This window comes from Elephas maximus, chromosome 16 (genome assembly GCF_024166365.1).
Source record: "Elephas maximus indicus isolate mEleMax1 chromosome 16, mEleMax1 primary haplotype, whole genome shotgun sequence".
NCBI lineage: Eukaryota > Metazoa > Chordata > Mammalia > Proboscidea > Elephantidae > Elephas > Elephas maximus.
In genome coordinates, this window is record NC_064834.1 from 2374528 (window position 1) to 2389429 (window position 14902).

A 14902-nucleotide genomic window follows, 5' to 3' on the forward strand; every position below is an offset into this window, starting at 1 on the left:
CTCTGGAAGTGCCAGTGACTCTGCTTCTGTCCAGGATCAACGGCTGTGATAAGGCTGTGCTCGTTGGTAAGGGACCTAGAGAAATGAGAGGCCCAGCTCTGCCACCAGCAATTTCTCTAGCCCTCAGCCTCCTCCTCTTTCACAGAGAGGTACTTCTATTCCTCACGTGCAGAGTGCTGATGTCAAAAAGCACAGACACAGACAAGAATCTGTTCGACAAAATGTAGGTCATGGTGACCATTTTCTCAGACTCCTGTGAGTTCCTTGTCTCCAAACACACTAGCTGGTGACATTAGAAAACTTACAAGATGGTTTCAGACCAACAGGGGGCCCTAGGTCCACACCCCACCTCTCCCGACGGTCCTGATCTGAGGTCACCGCTGCCTCCAGAATGAACTGCCAGGGCTCTGATTACAGTGCAAGGGAGGGTTCTGATGCAGTGACATAAGGGCACAGGCACAGCCATAAAGATCAGCCCGGGCCGGTTTAGAGTTAACAAACCTCCGGGCAGGTATTGCAAACCTAGTCCGCTGGAGTTCTTTAATAAGGAAGCATGTTCTAATATTGCTAAAACAATTTTGTTGTACAGGAACCAGGTTTGGGCACGACACAGGGCATTTTCACACGTGCCTCTTGTACGTATATTGCTGCATCCCTCAGATGTCGAAGGCGCAAAAAACTAGATCTTTGAAGCCATTAAGGATACTGCATTTGTGGGCAGATAAAATCTGATTTCTGCCTTGAATTCATTTGTTTGTCATTTGCAGCAGGGACCAACCCAGTTGAATACAATTTATTTCAGGGATCACTCTGTAGATTGGGACTCAATCTGATACATTACAAGTGCTGGAGAAAAGCTTGTTTGGAGTTGTACACAAACTTGAAAATGCCTGGTTCTGCTTCAAGGTGGCTCCGTCTGCACCTGTCTGCACCCATCTTGCTTTTCTTGGCGCACAGGCCTGTCTGCACACAGAGGTGGCCACCTGGGGATCACTGGGGCAGCAGTGTCTTTCCAGCCCTGATGCTGCTGGAGGCCTTGCAGGGCTGTGTCCCACTGACTGTCTCTCCATCCCACTGTCCATGTGGAAGGAGTCACTGCCTGTCGCCAAATGCCATCATTAAAATGAGTGAAGTACCAATCATCGAGTTATGTTTTTTGAAAAAACATTCTCAGCATTTAGTTACTGGTTGTGGTGAGAGGATTTAGATAAGTTGATAATGCCGACTTTATGCAATTTATTTTTACTGGGCAATTACGGGCTGCATTACGTCCTGGCAGCAAGGTATTGTGGGGTATCTTATTAAGCATAAAGCCAGTAAACACTGATGAACAATTTTGCTGAACTAGGCATGCAATTTAGAAAGCAATAATACACAAATCCAATTTGGTACACAATGGATACCGCAGCACGTCAGCACATGTAACTATCACAGCCTGCAAATTAAATTGGGACGGCTCTTTTTGCAACAGCACAGGCCAAGATTAAATATATTTTCCCCCTCAATTTAACAACTTGCTGACCACAAATATAAATATGTGCCTGTGTGTTTGTATTCCTTTGTACAGATGTGCACATGTGTGAAGCCACTCAGGGTTTTCTAAATATTCTCTTGGACTCTGCCCACAGGTCACAGGTGGGAGAAGAATCTGGCCCTGTGCCGAGAGCTGGATGTCAGTGTCGCTTTGACAGGGAAGCCCAGTAAGACCAGCCCTGCAGTGACAGCTTTGTCTGTGTCCAGGTAACCACCGCCTGGTTTCTCCAGGCCTCCAGCAGAGGGCGCCGGGGGCACCTCTAGGCAAGCCCAGACGCCCTGGGCTTGGACCGCTTTGCCTGGGAGGCCGCCTCACTGCGGGACCCAGGAGGGTTCCAGGCACAAGAGACAGACGAGGTGGCCATGCAGGGCTCCAGGAGATGTTCTTAACACACAAATGCTCTTGCAAATGCACTTGCTTTCTCTCCCTCATCAGTATTATGAATTCATAAAGTAATCTAAAAAGTAGAATAGAATATATTGTTTTGTAATTTTATTCTAAAGAGGGACTTTTGCCCTGAGTTCCAGCACCCAGGTACCATTTGGTTTAATGACTATTGTACATTAACAGAACATGGCTCTTGAGTCTCCGAGTTGACGTGAGGCAATGGTGGTTCAGGGGTAAAGGTCTCACCTTCCGTGGAGAGGACCTTGCTCCGTTCCGGCCAAGCACCTCACGCAGACACCGCCCGTCTGTCAGTGGAGGCTTGCGTGTTGCCGTGATGTTGAGCAAGCTTCAGCAGAGCTTCCAGTCTAGGATGGCCGTTCTCTGATCATGGGCTATTCCAGGACCGGGCAACTTTTCATTCCATTGGTCATGGGATTGCCACAAGTTAGGGGCCAACTGGACAGCAACTAACAACAATGTAGAATGACAAGTGTATAACCAAAAAAAAAAAAAAAAAAGCCAAAGCCATTGCTCTTGAGTTGATTCTGACTCATAGGGACCCTGCAGGACAAAGACAAAGTACGACTGCCCTATAGAGTTTCCAAGGAGCACCTGGTGGATTCAAACTGCCAGCCTTTTGGTTAGCAGTTGTAGCTCTTAACCACTACGCCACCAGGGTTTCCTCCCTGTGTATAAAGAATTTTAACCCAGTGGAGGTAGTTACTATTACTAACCCCACCTACAACTAGGAAGTTTAGTCTCAAGAGGTTGCTGGCTTTCAACAGCCATGTTCTTTCCTTCTTCACGGCCATGGAGTAGTCCATTCTGGTTTCTGTCAATGGAACTACACAGCATTTCAGGAGCCAGGCTGAGGTGGGTGGGGCAGGGGAGGGCCTGGGAAGGGGCAGGAAGAGGCCAGTACTGACTGCTCTGTTTTGCTGGAGAACTTGAAATCCGTTCTGCCCTGAGGACTGGCTCACAGGTGATGTTGGAGAGAAAAAAGGCAGGGCCTGGCCCTGTTCCTTGGGGCCTGGGCTTCTGGGAGCTTCCCCTGAGTTCTTTGGGACCCATTACTCACAGCTTGAAAGTTCCCTAGGGTCTCACCCTCCTTTCCCCTTCTCCAAGGAGATGAGGCTGGGTGTGGGCTGTGGGTCTAGAACTGAACCCCTGTGTTGCAGCTTCCCAAGTGAGGGACTCAGGCTTATCCTGACAGCTGTCTTTCCATTCTCTTCCCAAGGAACCAGTCCAAGCTCCTGGTTGGTGATGAGAAGGGGAGGATCTTCTGCTGGTCTGCAGATGGGTAGGGGGAAGAGACGGCACTGGGCCCTCCTTGGGTGCTCTCTGAGGGCAGTGGCACCAGGTGAAGTGCGACAGGATGCAGGGCCTGAGCCAGCTACAGAGGGAACCTCGGGGCCTCCCCTTCCTCCCCCATGGCACCAGAGCCCATTGGACTGGCTCCATGGCCCCAGGAACTCCACGTTTGAGTCCAGAAGAACGTGCCTCTACAAGATGGACAAGCACGCATTCAGGGGTCTCCCAGCAGCTCGATGGTAGAAGCTGAAGCCACACTTCACACCAAGTTACTCATGAGCCACCTTATCAAAGGGTTTATTGCACTGAAAAAAAATTGGGTTGTTTACTGGAAACTGATGAAAAATAGGTATTGTCTTTATTTTATTAAAGTAACTCTTTTCCAAACGTGAGAAGTCTCCTGAGTTTAAAATTATCACCAATTTCCATGTGGGTATTTGCATCTTCATATTTAGAAAGACAGAAAAGCCCCAGGGAAGCACAGCCCACCTTCAGGGTGTTTCTCAGCCCCCTACCTCCTCTTGGGAACTGGCTCCTCCCTTTGTCTTGCTCTTAGTGGACGGGGTCATGGGTGTGAGTGGCCACTGCTAAGAAGGCTGGGCCACAGGGTGCAGGCAAGAGTGAGGCCCAATCCTGGGACTGGGAAGTTAGCCTGCCAGCAACACACCTGCCTCAGTGTGCCTGCCCCACCTCTGCCCCTCCTGGCCTACCTGCCTGTCTCATCTCTGCCCCTCCTGGCCTGCCTGCCTGCCCTACCTCCACCCTTCCTGGCCTACCTGCCTGTCTCATCTCTGCCCCTCCTCGCCCACCTGCCTGCCCCACCTTCACCCCTCCTGGCCTACCTGCGGGCCCCATCTCTGTACCCACAGGAGGTGGGGGATCCCTACAGGCTTTGGCTGGGCAGGCTCTCCTAGTGCCCACCCTTACACAGAGGCCAAGGACCCCAAGTCCACGTGTTGGCTTTACTGTGAGCTCACCCTAGGAAAATCTTGACACTATGCAACTTTTGTTTTCCATCTGCAAAATGCATGGCTGATGGGGTAGTCGAGCCCTGCTGAGGAATTCCGGGCACCTGCTCATGCCTGCAGTTGGTCCTGAAGACATCACATTCAATCGAAGTGTCTCCTCCATACCCCAAGTCTTCCAAAACTCCTTGAAAGGAAATCCACCTGCTCTTCAGTAAAATCCAACTCAGGTAGGCACGTGAGGGTCAGGAGGTGGCCAGGCTTCTGAACTTCCACTCCTGGCTTAGTTGCGTAAGGCAGCAGTAACAACAAATACCACAACTGAATAGACTGAGAGAACAACTCCAGAGGCTAAAAGTCAGATCAGGGTCTTGGCTGTGTGGATTCATTCTGCAGAGCTCTCTTTCCTGGTTTCTGATGTCTGCCGGCAAGTCTTCACGTTCCTGTACTTGTAGCTGGGTCCTCACGTGGCATCTGTCTCCCCTGCATACGTGACTCTGTGTCCATTCTGCTCTTTTGTAAGACATACTCAGAAGCGATTAGGTTGAGGATATACCCTACTCTGGTATGAAAACCCGTATTTCCAAACAACAGGGTCATATTTACAGGTACAGGGGTTAGGACTTCAACATAACTGTTTTGGGGACAAAATTCAATTAATAACAACTCCTCTTCCCAGGATTTCTTTTCTACAAGACAGTGGGGGTATGAGTCCTTCCCGTATTTCTCTAAGCCCTACAGAGACCTGAATGGGATGTCCCCAACCAGTTTAGCTCAGAGCCAGGAATAGCAAGAAAGCAGACTCAGTGTCTTAGGACCCTGGGTCATCTGTCCTCCAGAGATACAGTGAGTCAACTTAAAGATAAATATTTTGAAAATCTGGGTGGTTTTTAACTATGGCAAAAATGGTGAGTGATGGGCAGTTAGAACAAACTGATGTCTCTGAGTGTGCTGAGGTCTTTGCCAAGGGGGATGGTGGTAGGGGGACTGCATCCCAGGTCCAGAGCAACCCTCCTGGGTGAGACCCAGAAGCCAAGGATCTCACGGTCCCTGGCACTATCTGCAGAAGGCATCAGCACACAGTCCATTTGCAATCCCCTAGTCAGTCTGGACTGCAACGGCCGCCTATAAATTTAAGAGCGGAGAGCGCCACTCCCGGGAAGGCCAAGAAGCAGGGTCATAAATAACCAGGCTGGACCTGCAGTCGTTTCTCCAAATAGGACTCGCAGCGTTTACCAAGGCCGGAGGGTCTGCTGGCCAGAGGCTGTCTTGGGTTCAGTCATCCAACAAGCATTTCTCCAGGACTGCCTCTGGCTCGCCCGTATCGGAAGAGAAGAGGGCGTGCACAAACAAATGTAACCTGAGGGAGGACGGCTAACGCCCCATGCCCTAGGGAAGGCACGGTGACATCCTGGCTGAAGTAGGTGGCCCTAGAATAAGACCTGGCCGGCAAACATGCCTCGGCCTTGTTGAGATGGAGAAGGGGCTTTATAAGAAATTGGGGTGGTACTGGCAAAGGCAGGCTGCGCTGGGCAGGAATGAAAAATAAGGTCTCAGGCAGCTTGGAGGCCGAGAGGCGGGGCTGCCATTGCTATGGGGCTGTGGGGGTGGGGGCCAGGCGACAGGCAGGGTGAGTGCGAGTCGGGGGACCACCACCCCACGGGGCTGTAGCCCAGTGCTCAGCTCACAGGCGGTGCTCCATGAGGGTTGTTAAGATGAGAGAGATGGTGGGTGACACTCTGAGTTGTGGTCCTGGGAGTATAAAGCAGGAATGGCAGCAGGTCAAGGGAGTAGCCCCTCAGGGGTGGGGCGAGGCCAGGTGGTGGAGCGCTGGGAGGGACTTGAGGAGAACCTGAGGGATGTTATGGCCCAGGCTATGGCTGGGAGGATGCCAGCGCCCGCGGTGCAGCAGCTGAGTGCACCCATGGAGCTGGGTGCCTGCAGGGTCAGAGCTGTGGGCTGAGCAGGCCCCTGTGGAGGAGGCTGGGAGGAAGCAATCACTGCTAAGACCACTTCAGAGTGCCCATCTCAGCGAGCTGCAGCTGGCTGCCTGGTGCAGCCTCCTTCCTGGTGGCCATAAAGCAGGAGCCCCCACACTTCCCCAGGCCTCCAGGAGCAGCTCTCCGTTCGCTCAAGGAAGGGGAGCTGTTCCACACAAAGTCCGAGGGAGCAGAGAGACACCATGGGGCCCTTCCAGATGAGCCCAGCTGCAGGGCCCAAGGGTCAGAGCAGAGTACAACAGGTGGCCAGAGCTAAGGGAGGCTCCACAGGGCAGGACGGGGATGGGGAGAAAGGCCTCAGCACGGCGGAGGGAAGTGCCTGAAGGTTCCGGCCTCATCTGTAACATGAGGCCCCTCGGGCCTGGGTGGATACAGAAGCCCTAACATTTGGGCTGCAGCACCTGATAGGTGTCAGTGATGAAGGGGTGGCCAGGGCAGAAGGACCAAGGGTGAGAGCAGGACTCAGTGCTGAGGCCCCCATCACAGTGGAAATGACAGGGGCCATGGGGAGAAGCAGCGTGATAGCTCTCAGAGGCCCAGAGCCAAGGACTCCATGAATGATGGGCCTGTCTGGAGGGCCAGGCCCAGGAGACAAGGCCCCGTGGGTGCAGGAGCCAAGCCCAGCCACGGGACAGCAGCTTGATACTCGCAGCCCAGGATCTGAGGACAGGCATGCACAGCGAGGTGCAGTCAGTCCCTGCTTAGTCCCCACTTCCTGCCACTTCTGCCTTGCTTTCCGTAACACTGGACCCTGGCTGGTGTCAGCACAAGGCTTGTGAGACTCAAATCACATCTGCTCATTGTATTTTATGGAGGGAAAGAAGCAGATGACAAACCGCCTGTCCCAGACGTGATGCAGTCTTTCCATCCATCACTTATTATTCACTCATTCATTTTTCTTGCTGAGCCTGTCCCTGTGCCCCACGCCACTCCGCTCCGGCCCAGAGACATCAGTGTGTGGGCTGGAGTAGATGCCAGGACACTTGATAAGGGCAGGCGTTTTGTCAGGCTGGAGCCAGGCCCCACACTTTGGACTACATTACTTCAGAAATATCTGATATGTTAGTTCGGGTCTCCTGGCCCCGCAGAACCTGCATGTTTAACCATCTCCTGGTGAGGCTGATGGAGCCCTTCCACTTGGGGAAATTCTGGAGCAGACAGCAGACGGGACTGGGTCTCAGGACCGGGGTCTTGTAAGGCGTTCTCCCAGCCTCTGGGGTCAGGGCCCCATAGTCCATTCACTCTCTCCTGCTCCGCTCTCTCCCAGCTGAGCTTTGCCCCATGAAAGCTTCATAAACTAGGAGATGAGACCCCTCCCCACCCCACCAAGGGCCCGATGCCCACCTCCACCGGCGAGGTCAAAGCCATAGCTCCCCTATAGGGCAAGTCCCCTCTCTGTCCCCCACCCAAATAAACCCTGCTTTCCGTGCATTCCTCACTCCGACTGCTTTCCAGGGGCCTCTCTCAGCCCGCCACACCCCCTGTGAGGACACGGCAGGGCACCCAGTGAGGCTAGGTGCCCCTCTAATGGCAGTACTCAGAGAGGGGCGGGGGGTCTCCGTGTGGATTTCAGAGAGGAAGACCAGCACCCAGGGGTGCACTGATGTCAGCCCAGGAAACGGCTCCATCCACTGCAGGCTGAGCTGGGCCTCTCCATCTGGCTACACGGCACACTTAGGCTAAAAAAAAGCATTTGTTGCTTCTCTGAAATTCTAATTCAGCTGGACGTCCTGTACTGCCATTCCCTGGACCTTTAGAGGCAGGGGATGCCAGCAACTTGTTGTGGGCTGACATGCAGCAGGCTCTCGGAGTGATGGCTGAGTGGTGTGGAAGGAGCTTGAATTCAGCAGTGGAGGATGGAGAAGGCCCACCTGGAGCTCTCTGCACTGCGGACCAGGTCCCCTGGGCTGCTCTGGCCCACCCAGGGCCCTCCTCGACCACTCTCTGCACTGCCAACCAGGTCCCCTGGGCTACTCTGGCCCACCCAGGCCCCTCCTCGATCACCCTCTGCACTGCGGACCAGGTCCCCTGGGATGCTCTGGCCCACCCAGGCCCCTCCTCGACCACTCTCTGCACTACCCACCAGGTCCATGGGCTGCTCTGGCCCACCCAGGCCCCCACTTGACCACTCTCTGCACTGCCAACCAGTTCCCCGGACTGCTCTGGCCCACCAGGCCCCCTTTCAACCACTCTCTGCACTGTCTGCCAGGTCCCCTGGGCTGCTCTGGTCCACCCAGGGCCCTCCTCGACCACCCTCTGCACTGACGACCAGGTCCCCTGGGATGCTCTGGCCCACCCAGGCCCCCCCCCGCGACCACTCTCTGCACTGACGACCAGGTCCCCTGGGCTTCTCTGGCCCACCAGGCCCCCACTCGACCACTCTCTGCACTGCCAACCAGTTCCCTGGACTGCTCTGGCCCACCAGGCCCCCTTTCAACTGCTCTCTGCACTGCCCGCCAGGTCCCCTGGGCTGCTCTGGCCCACCCAGGGCCCTCCTCGACCACCCTCTGCACTGACGACCAGGTCCCCTGGGATGCTCTGGCCCACCCAGGCCCCTCCTCAACCACCCTCTGCACTGACGACCAGGTCCCCTGGGATGCTCTGGCCCACCCAGGCCCCCCCTCGACCACTCTCTGCACTGCGGACCAGGTCCCCTGGGCTGCTCTGGCCCACCCAGTCCCCCCCCCAACCACACTCTGCACTGCTGACCAGGTCCCCGGGCTGCTCTGGCCCACCCAGGCCCCCCCTCGACCACTCTCTGCACTGCTGACCAGGTCCCCGGGCTGCTCTGGCCCACCCAGGCCCCCCCTCGACTACTCTCTGCACTGCTGACCAGGTCCCCGGGCTGCTCTGGCCCACCCAGGCCCCCCCTCGACCACTCTCTGCACTGCTGACCAGGTCCCCAGGCTGCTCTGGCCCACCCAGGCCCCCCCTCGACTACTCTCTGCACTGCTGACCAGGTCCCCAGGCTGCTCTGGCCCACCCAGGCCCCTCCTCATTCATTCTTTGATAGAAGCTCTGTCCCCTGGAAGCCACTTGTGACAGACGCTGCCTCCCTGACACAGCCCAGCATCCAGGAGTGAGGAGTCCTGTGAACCCAGTTGTGGGGCCTGCAAGAGCTCAGGGATTGGATTTGCTCACATTAAAATGCAGCCGAGCAGGGCACATTTGGGGAGGAACAGACTCTTCATATGAAAATCCTGATGAAATTTATTTAGCATCAAATCAAATCTCTCTCAGCCAAAATTGGTTTTGGTCTTGGGTACACGTCACATGCTCAGATCAGGGGGGGTGTGTGTGTTCACGTGCTCACATGTACTCACGTTGCTTCCGACTATGTGGGATGCTTCATAACCTCCTCAGTAAACAGGGGGCCTCCATATGGTCTCCTTCCCTCAAGTCCCTGGAGGCTCAGAAAACACTGCTGCCTAACTGAGATCTCTCTTCGGCTCCCAAACTGGTAGGTACAACAATATGCCTTTTCCAAAACCCTTCACTGCCATTTGGTGTAAATGTGTTGTAACAGGTGAGCTGGTCCCCAAATACTGGGCAGTCTGCAGCCTGTTGTCTCTACCAGGCATCGGGCGCCGACATCACTGTGATGACTTTACCTTAACATCCACCTGTTCATTCATTCATCCACTCACTCACTCATTCGCTAGCATTCCTCAAGGACCTGCCGAGTGCCCCTCTATGCCAGGCTGGGAGCCCGACTGAGGGAGCCTGAGTCCCGGACATGGAGGTCTGAAATGTAAACCCTGAGAGTCTACGGCCATCAGGGACCACACAGGTCCTCTAACTGGGGCCCATGGAAACGGGCTTATCTAAGGCCACATAGAAGTTCAGAGGCAGAACCAGATGAAGATCCCAGGCCAGAGCAGCCCCTCTGCTCAGCCACGTGGCCTCATGCTTCTCAGGACTAGGCCAGGGGCAGATGGGGGCCTGAGCCCAGCCCCTAGACAGTTACTCTCCAACATCTACCCAAACCAGTGCTGTCGAGTGGATTCCAACTCACATGCCTAGGTTTCCTCAAATGAGCTTGAGAGCAGCTGCTCCCAGGGAAATAGAATGGGCTTGGATGCTTTGGGAAGGATCAGAAAAATGGGTCAGAATCTTGGTTTCAGAGAGGAGCCTGGATACCTCCTATTACAAGGAGCTCACCACCGTGTCTTCCCCTGTAGCTGCAAGGTTCACACTCACTTTGAACACAGGTCACTTTAGTCCCTCCACCTGCAGCCTCAGGCCTCTGGAGCCCCTCAGGGCAGAGGCCCCACCTCCTCCCAACACTTCCTTCACCGGCGAGGTGCTTCATTACACCCGCGCAGGTGGTTCTCTGGGGCTTCACATCCCCTCAACCTCAGTTGTTTGAGATTGTTGTTGGCATTTTGCAAAATAAGAGTGACAATTACCGACCTCACAGGTTGTTTTAAAGATGAAATGAGCAATATGTGTAAAGTGCCAACCACAGAGCCAGTGAGTGCTCAGGAAAAGCTAATTATTATTATCAGAGTAGTTTCTCACACAGGACCTGATAAGAGAATAATGACTTTTCTGCTCTTTTCTTCCCTCCGCTCTCTGAGAAATACCCCCCAATCAATGTAATCCCACGTTCTTCTCATTCCCATACCACCTTCCTGATTTTTCTTCACTACCTGTATACTTATGTTCTTCATATTTATCTTTATATTCACTCGCTTTTAAACTCCAACCTCACCCTAAGCATTATAATATCTGTGAAATCACTGGTTTGATGTGCAGTCTGTATTTTCCTAATTATATGAAAATAAACTTCTAAAATATTGAAAACAACATTCTTGCCTAAAACTATCTCATGAGCCTCCCAAGGTTCCTGAAACCTGGGTGATGCAAACATTAAAATGCTCAGCTGCTAACCAAAAAGTTGGTGGTTCAAGTCCACCTACAGGCACCTTGAAGAAAGGTCTGGTGACCTACTTCTGAAAAATCAGCCAATGAAAACCCTATATGGAACACCGTACTCCTGTGACACACACAGGGTCGCCAGGCATAGGAGCCGACTTGATGGCTGCTGGTCCTTACCCAAGTTCCGGGTGGGGCAGACCTTGTGTTTGCCCAGGGAGGAAGGTAAGCTTGAGAAGCAGCACTTGCCCAGGAGAGGCCCTGGGGATGCCTGCCCAACCTGGGTTAGCAGAGCCAGAGGGAAGGAGGGGACCGGCCCCAATCCCAACCACATCCCAAGGAGTGCTCTCCACTGCACCCCCCAAGAGGAGGCAGCAGAGGGGCTGTGGTCCATATATGGAGCTAGACCTCTGGGTTCAAGGCCTGACTTCTTTTCATGCGCTGGGGAACTCTGAGGAAATTGGTTAATCTACTAGAAACTTGGTGTCTTCTTCTTTAATTGGCAATCATAGTACCTACCTCATAGCGTAGTTGTGAGGATTTAAGGAGATTATCATACGTGTGAGGTGTGAGCTCTAGTGCCTGGAACATGGGGAATTCTAAATAACATCATAGTAATAATAACAATACATTGCATTATTATTTTATTATTAACATCTGATCTTTGCTTGGCCACAGTCAGGAATAGGACTCCATCCGACTAGTTGCTCAGTCCAGAAACCTTTGAGACGATACCCCACATCTAATCTCCCAGGAAATCTTGTCAGCCCTAAAAAGCAATCATATTAAAATTGAAATGTCAATACCATTCAGAAGCATATTAAAAAAAAATACGAAATATGTAGAAATAGGACGAAAATGTGCAGGATCTGAAAACTACCCTGAAACCTACTCAGCATTGCTGTGAGAAACAAAAGACCTAAATAAATATAGGGACATATTCTGGCCATGAATCCAAAGGCTCAACGTTGTTAAGATCCCAAAACTGATCTATAGATTCGATACAATCTCAGTCAAAATCACAGAAGGATTTTTTTGTAGAAATTGATTACCTATTCTAAAATTCAGATGGGAATGACGAGAACCTAGAATAACCTAGATAGCCAAAACAACTTTGAATGAAGAACAAGGATGGAAGAGTTACGCTATTTTATTTCGAAATTTATCAGACAGCTATGGTAATCAAGACAGTGTGCTACTGACATCAGATACACAGGTAGAACAAAAAACCCACCCACTGCCGTCACGTCGATGCTGCCTCACAGTGACCCTATACGACAGAGCAGAACTGCCCTATAGAGTTTCTAAGGCTGTAAATATTTATAGAAGCTGACTGCCACATCTTTCTCCTACAGAGCAGCTGGTGGGTTTGAATAGCCAACCTTTTGGTTAGCAGCTGAGTGCTTAACTGCTGTACCACCAGGGCTCCTGATAGAACAATAAGACACAATGACCCAAGACAGACTCACATATGGTCTCAAAGCAATTCAGTGAAGAAAAAAATAGTCTTTTCAACAAATGGTGCTGGAACAAGTGGATAGCCATATACACAAAATCATAATTAAAAAAAAAGGATAGATGATCTATACTTCCCACCATAAAGAAAAACTGATTTAAAATGGATCATAGACCTAAATGTGAAATCTAAAATTAAAACTTCTGGAAGAAAACAGGAAAAATTCTTTGCGACCTGGAGTTATTGAAAGAAGTCTTAGGTACAACACCAAAAGCATGATCTATTAAAAAAAGAATGATAAATTGGATTTGGTCAAATGTAAGATCATCTGTTATTTGAAGGATACCTTTAACAAAATGAAAACACAGGCCATAGACTGAAAGTATTTGAAAATCACATATCTTACAAAAGACTTGTATTCAGAGTATACCAAAAATAAAAAAACCTCTCAAAATTTAATAATAGAAAACAAACAACCCTGTGAAAATACGGGCAAAAAATTTGAACAGACATTTCACCGAGGAAGATATATGGATGGCAAAGAACTCATGAAAACTTGCTCAACATCATTACTGTTGTAAAATGCAAATAATAACCAAATCATGTGCCCCAACACTATAAAAATGGCTAAAATTAAAAAGACTGACGAGACCAAATATTGGCAATGATGCAGAGGAACTAGAATTTTCATACACTGCTGGTGGAAACATAAAATGGTGTAAACACTTTGGAAAACAGTTTGACAGTTTCTAGAATGTTAAACATACACCTACCATGAGATCTAGCCATCTCACTTCTAGATATTCACTCAAGATTAAAAAAAAAAAAAAAAAAAACCCATTGCCATTGAGTCAATTCTGACTCATAGCGACCCTATAGGACAGAGTAGAACTGCCCCATAGAGTTTCCAAGGAGCACCTAGTGGATTCCAACTGCTGACCTTTTGGTCAGCAGCTGTAGCTCTTAACCACTATGCCACCAGGGTTTCCCACTCAGGATTAGGAGTCAGTAAATCACGGCCCTGTTTTAATGCTGTTCTCCAGCTAAAGACAGTTTTAGCATTTTTAAATGTTTGGGGGAAAAAATCAAAAAGGAATAATATTTGATGATCTGTGAAAATTATATGAAATTCAAATTTCATTGTCCATAAATATAAAGCTATAACAGGACACAACCATACTCATTCATTTATGTATTTATATGGAGCCCTGGTAGTGCAGTGGCTAAGCGTTCGGCTACTAAGCAAAAGGTTGGCAGTTAAATCCACCAGCCGCTCCTTGGAAACCCTATGGGGCAGTTCTACTCCATCCTATAGGGTCGCTATGAGTCAGAACCAACTTGACAGCACTGGGTTTTTTTAATAGTGTATGTGGCTGCTTTCATACTACAATGGCAGAGTTGAGCAGTTACAACAGACTATATTACCCACAGAGCCTAAAATATTTACAGTTTGGTCCTTTACTGAAAAGGTTTACCAATCCCTATCCAACAGAAAGGAAATTATATGTCCATACAACAACTTGTACATGAATGTTCATATCAGCTTTATTTATAATAGCCAAAAAACTGAAACAATTCAAATGTCCTTCAACTGGTGAATTATAAACAAACTGTGATACATCCATACAACAGAATACTACTCAGCAATAAACAGGAATGAACTAATGATATGTGCAAGAACATGGATGAACCTCAAAACAATTATGCCAAGTGCACTACTGAAGAAGAATAAAGAGGACTAACACTGCCTGACTTCAGAATCTACTATGCAGCTACAATAGTCAAAACAGCCTGGTACTGGTACAATGAGAGAGACATTAACCACTGGAACAGAATTGAGAACCCAGATGTAAATCCATCCACCTATCGTCACCTGATCTTTGACAAGGGCCCAAAGTCAATCAAGTGAGGAAAACTAGACGTCCATCTGCAAAAAAATGAAACAAGACACATACCTCACACCATACACAAAAACTAATTCAAAAAGGATCAAAGACCTAAATAGAAAACAAAAAACTATAAAGATCACAGAAGAAAAAATAGAATCAATGCTAGAGTCCCTAATACACGGCATTAACAGGATAAAAACCACAATCAATGACACACAAACTCCATAAGATAAGCTAGATAACTGGGACCTTCTAAAAATTAAATACCTATGTGCATCAAAAGACTTCACCAAAAGGGTAAAAAGCGAACCTACAGACTAGGAAAAAAATTTTGGCTATGACATATTTGACAAAGGTCTAATCTCTAAAATCTACAGGAAAATCCAACAACGAGAAGACAAATAACCCAACTAAAAGATGGACAAAGACAGAGTAGCAGGGGTGGGGGTCTGAGGACCACGGTTTCAGAGGACATTTAGGTC

At 50.1% G+C, this 14902-nt stretch overlaps 2 protein-coding genes across 10 annotated transcripts in view; one reads left to right on the forward strand and one right to left on the reverse strand.

Moving 5' to 3' along the window:
- Positions 1–3596, forward strand: part of WDFY4 (WDFY family member 4) — a 410290-nt gene extending 406694 nt beyond the window's left edge. For all 9 annotated transcript variants that reach the window (XM_049854909.1, XM_049854915.1, XM_049854916.1 and 6 more), the window contains 2 exons: positions 1629–1740; positions 3159–3596. In XM_049854909.1, coding sequence (XP_049710866.1) covers positions 1629–1740; positions 3159–3225 — 179 coding nt within the window. In that variant the 3' untranslated portion in view covers positions 3226–3596. The remainder of the gene's footprint in view (positions 1–1628; positions 1741–3158) is intronic.
- An 8127-nt stretch (positions 3597–11723) lies between these two features.
- The window catches only part of VSTM4 (V-set and transmembrane domain containing 4), a 176402-nt gene continuing 173223 nt past the window's right edge, over positions 11724–14902 (reverse strand). The window contains exon 8 of the mRNA XM_049854948.1: positions 11724–11844. Coding sequence (XP_049710905.1) covers positions 11839–11844 — 6 coding nt within the window. The 3' untranslated portion in view covers positions 11724–11838. The remainder of the gene's footprint in view (positions 11845–14902) is intronic.